The sequence below is a fragment of the Orycteropus afer genome, unplaced genomic scaffold (assembly GCF_000298275.1).
Source record: "Orycteropus afer afer isolate SDZICR_OR568_19922 unplaced genomic scaffold, OryAfe1.0 scaffold00356, whole genome shotgun sequence".
In the NCBI taxonomy this organism is placed as follows: Eukaryota; Metazoa; Chordata; class Mammalia; order Tubulidentata; family Orycteropodidae; genus Orycteropus; species Orycteropus afer.
In genome coordinates this window covers 617629-622465 of record NW_006921943.1, presented here as the reverse complement: position 1 = coordinate 622465, position 4837 = coordinate 617629, and the positions used below count along the sequence as shown (strand labels likewise).

The 4837-nt window shown below is 51.6% G+C and overlaps 1 protein-coding gene across 1 annotated transcript in view; it reads right to left on the bottom strand.

Moving 5' to 3' along the window:
• The window catches only part of CNDP2 (carnosine dipeptidase 2), a 13005-nt gene extending 9389 nt beyond the window's left edge, over positions 1 to 3616 (bottom strand). The window contains exons 1-3 of the mRNA XM_007952730.1: positions 3557 to 3616; positions 2630 to 2773; positions 491 to 653 (exon numbers count right to left, since the gene is read on the bottom strand). Coding sequence (XP_007950921.1) covers positions 491 to 653; positions 2630 to 2773; positions 3557 to 3616 — 367 coding nt within the window. The remainder of the gene's footprint in view (positions 1 to 490; positions 654 to 2629; positions 2774 to 3556) is intronic.
• Positions 3617 to 4837: the final 1221 nt, after the last annotated feature.

Genomic DNA, 4837 nt, shown 5'->3' with positions numbered 1-4837 from the left:
CCACCCTCCAGGGCCTGTGCTGAGGGAGGAGACAGCTCCTAGCAACAGCCTGCAAGGAAGCCCAGAAGTGAGCGGTCCGCAAGTTACTCTAGACTCACTGGCCACCAAGTCACTGAGGAGTGGGTGTGTCTGTCTGTCCGTCACTGGGACTGACCCTGCCCAAATCTCTCACAGCAGAGCTCTTCAAGCATACCTCAGAGTAGCCACATGCTCGGACTAGGGCTGGGAGGCAGGTTTCTGAGGACTAGAGCACACGTCCTGAGAAACTGTGCTGACAGGACAGGAAAGACCCAAAGAAGCACAGGCCGAGGGCGTCAGACACATGACACGGGAAGGTTCACTGCAACGTCGGTGGCTTGTGCCCAAGTGACAGATACGGTGAGGGGCTCTCAGTGACCTCCTGGGATCAGAGCTGCAGAACTGTCGTCTACAAGAGCAACCAAGCCCTCAGAAGGGCTCCTTCGGGAGTTGAGGGGCACCCTCCTCCTACCGTCACGCTCCTCCAGGGTGAAGGGCTCGCTGTCCCAGCCGTCCTCCAGGGCTGCGGGCTGGACATCCAGGTGTCCATACACACACACTGTCTTCTTCTTGGGGTCCGAGCCCAGCTTGCCGAGCAGAACAGGAGGAAGAGGTATCTGGGAGCCGTCAGGGAGCTGGGAGTCAGGAGGACAAAGCAGGGACAGTCCGCACTTGAAACACTTTCTTTATGTTAAATATTACCAAATACCTGCGCTTCCTCACCTGCTCCCCCTGATGAACCCTGCCATAGCACCTAACAGCATGCTGTTCAACAGGTTATTAATTAGCAAAAGTTCAAAACCAAAAACCCACTGCTGTCAAGTCGATTCTGACTGCTAACGACCATGTAACACAGAGTAGAGCTGTCCGACAGTCTCCAGGCTGCACGCTTTGCAGGAGATCTCCAGATCTTTTCTCTGGAATCTCTAGATCGCTTCTCTGGGAGAACTGCTGGTGGGTTTGCACCGCCAGCCTTGTGGTTCACACCTGCACTTCACCACTGACCAGGAGTGCTCCTTCACAGACAGAAATCCAAACCAAGCCCGATGCCATCAAGTTGGTTCTGACTCACAGCAGCCCTGCAGGACAGAGTCGAACCGCCCCATAGGGTTTCCAAGGCGGTAAATCTTTACAGAAGCAGACTCCCATGTCTGTCTCCCATGGAGCAGGTGGTGGGTTCAAACCACTGACCTTTTGGTCAGGAGCCAAGTGCTTAACCACTACAACACCTGGGCTCCTCACCAAAGTTTACTTTCCTGTAATTCAGAACAGAGAGAAAAAATGGTTTCCAAACGCAAGTAGTTTGGTAAATTTCAATTAGCTTTTTTTAATTAAACTTTTATGGAACAAAACATATCATGAAGGCTGAATCTGGTACACAACTTAGCTGGCTATTTTCTGAATCAAGAGTTAAAGTTCTAGTTAAAATTAGAATCTTATTTTGAAATTCTGTATGGAGACTACAAGCATGCACAGAAAAGGACTAAACGCAGTACAAAGAGATGTCCTTCCGAGTAAGGCACTCCACAGTGAGGTGGGACAGCTGGTACTTCTTTGAGCTTTGCTTCAAAAACCCTACCACCGTCCTGCAAGACATGGACAGTGACAAGTAACAGAAGTCCCTCTGTGAAGAAGAATAGTGGCAGTAAGGAAGGGACGTCAATGTCCATTCCCCATGGGGGACTCAAGTCTTTTCCAACTTCCACACCAGGCCTATGGTCTCCACTCATTGCTAAAATCATGGCCCACTCAGGCCGTGCAGAAAGTCCCCCAACCCACGTCCCTACGATGGGCCTGTGCTCCACCAGAAAGACACTGATGGTGGTGCAAAGTGCCACAAGCAAAGGACAGGAGTGGGGGGAGTGGGGTTCCAACCTGACCCCAGCACAGATAAACCTTGTCAGACCCCGCGATGTACAGGAATCCCCTGACAATACATGGGACAGGTACGTAAATAGTAACACAAATAATTACCACGGGCCTGCAGCCACCTGGAACAGCATGCTAACACACCGTGCAGTGAAACCATTCGTTTAAATTAAGAAGAAAACGAACCAATCTCACCTGTCAGAATCCTTCATTAAAATGCACCTGACGCCCACCCCCAGTTATCTTTGTTTCAGGAACCAAGTTACAAAAAGCATTGCTGCCCTGCAGAGGTGCCTAGAACACAGCCCTGTGAGCAGAAGGGGAGTGCAGGGTGCCTTCCAGAGTCCGCAGGGGGAACCGCAGCTGTTTTCCGGGAATGAACATTGTATTAACTGATTCTTAAATCACATGGGGCAGTTCTCCTTCCCAGAGAGAGACAGTGAGTGTCACACACCTGCACTCCGTTCCAACGGAAGGAATCACAGAGAACCGAGTGTCCCAATCAGGCCTTCGAGTTCTTGGAAAGGCAGGCAGCCACCTGCACCAAGGGCTCTTTAAGAACCGGCTGAGCGCTCCTCTGTGGCTGAGGGCTAAGAACGCAGGGCTTGGGGGAAGAACTTGGCTGAGGGTGACGGCGGAACCAAAGGAACATAACTGACATCACCGGGCCACCGGGCCGTGGTGTTTTCTTGCGTACTTATGTACCAAGAAGCAAACAGACATGCCAACGCCGGGAGCCTACCGTCTGCTGTCCGATATCCACCAGCTCCACGGAGCCCCCAAGCTTCTTGATGTCTGCAGCCGCAACTTCCATCATCCTGCGGATCTCGCCCCTCTTCTCGGGCCACGCAGACACGCTCTGGATGGCCACCCATTCCGCAAGTTTCTGATTGTGGGAAAGAAGCAGAGCTAGACCCCCAAAGGCCCTCCTTCGGGCAGAGAGCCCCCTGTCGCCGCGCTGCAGGACGCAGGCGGGCCCACCGTGGCGGCCAGCCGTGCTGAGCACAGTGGCCAGGCCTGCAAGGGTCGGCCTGCACTTGGGCCTTTGTGTCAAGACTGGAAAATCCTCTGTGCTGCCCCTGTACAAAGGATGCCAGCGTAACAGGAAAACATCACACTATTAACCACGAAGCAAGAGATCAATGTTAAGTCAAGTTCTGTAAGTAACTTACACCTGACTACTCCAACTACAGTCAAACTGAAAACAACCAACAAGTCTGCTATCCAAATGAGCTTATCAATCATCCTGACAACAGTCAAGTTCACAAGGAGTAACTTTCAGAATGAGAAGTCTAAGTCTTGATCTAAAATGGTCTACGAATAATGTTAAAACATGATCAAAGCTTAATGTCAAAAAACAGATTAACATGTAAGAATATACGGAGTCACCGGAAACATGGGAACACTGAGATTCAAGTGTTCTTCACCTGTGACCACCCACTACAAGAAAGTGCTGGGAGATGACACACAAACGGGGCTCAGCTCTGCTGTCCCTGGAAAGTTATCAGGACTTTCTGTTAAAAGCCACCATGATGAGGCGAAGGAGCAGAGTCCACGGAACATGTTAACACTCAGGTAAACAGCCTACGTCGTAGCAGCTTCTGGAGTTTCTCTGAACCCCTAAGATGGAACCAAACTTGAATGCCAGCCAATGTGAAAGACCCCCTACCTTGACGTAGCAATCCTGATTCTCGTCGATATACTTGAACACTTCTGTGAGGGCCGACATTTTCCAAGCAGATGATGCAGGTGTCAAGGCTCCTGGGAAGAAGGAAGCAGCTGTCCTGCCTGCAGACAGGCTGACTGGCTCTCGGACCCTGGAGGCACTTGAGCATCTGAAAGTGTAACCCCTCCCACCGGGACAGGATTGCAACAGGGTCATGTGACTCCCGGACTCCCCCGACTTGGCTGCAGCTTAGGAAGACAGTTTGGCTTAAAGGCTGATCTTCCATTGTTTCCTCACAAAGGAAAAACTGCATGTGTGTGTCCACACAGCTACAGGCCACACTGCCACCATCTACCTGCAAATATGTCCACAGGAAGCTACTGCTTCTGTCCACAGAAGCCAGTTTACAGGACAGGCCACACTTGGTGCTTCGCATCCAGGTTACTGAGCCACAAACAGTACTAACCCCAAGGGCCCTGTGACAGTCCCATCATTGCATTCTTTGCAGCCCAGGTCACTGTGGCTTTGCAGCCAAGCCCTGGAAGGTGATTAACTGACGTTGCACTTTCACCATAAACAGAGACCACACTGTTCAGCCTCCATGCAGGCTTAGTGCAGGCTTAAGTCGCAGCTCACTGCCCGCCCTCCTCAGTGCAGGTCCTGCCAGGGTGTTTTCTCCCCACTCCCTCCGCTCTAGGTCATAGCTCCCTCCCCTGGGGACCCCTTTTATATGCCCCAGGGAAGAATGACTGAGATAAAAGCAGCATCCGAGACTAAACAAAAGCAAACACTGTCCCTTCAGAGTGAAGGGCAGCTGAAGTGCTTCCTGAGGAGTGACATACACACAGGCACCAGTGAGGTCACACGGAGGCACAGCACCTGCCTACGCAGCCGACCCACGACCCATGAACACATGGTCAGTCCAGGGCGTCCCAGGCCTTGCCTCTCCCGAGTTAATGAAACACCCAAATAACGGCTTCAAATCTCTGTACAAACCACTAACATGGTGGTGTTGTGTGCCATCAAGTCAGACACGACTCATAGCGACCCCTTCTTGGGTTTCCGAGGCAGTATCACTAAGGAGTAGATTGCCCAATCTTCCTTCTGAGGAGTGGCTGGTGGGTTTGAACCGCCAGCCCTCTGGTTAGCAGTCAAGTGCCTTAGGCACTAAGCTACTAGAGCTCCTATCACTAATATAGAGGTAGGAAAGTCCCATTTGTTCAATCCAGAGCTTTATCCCAAATACACAGTTCTACAAAATTAACCCTAAGGAGCCCTGGTCGC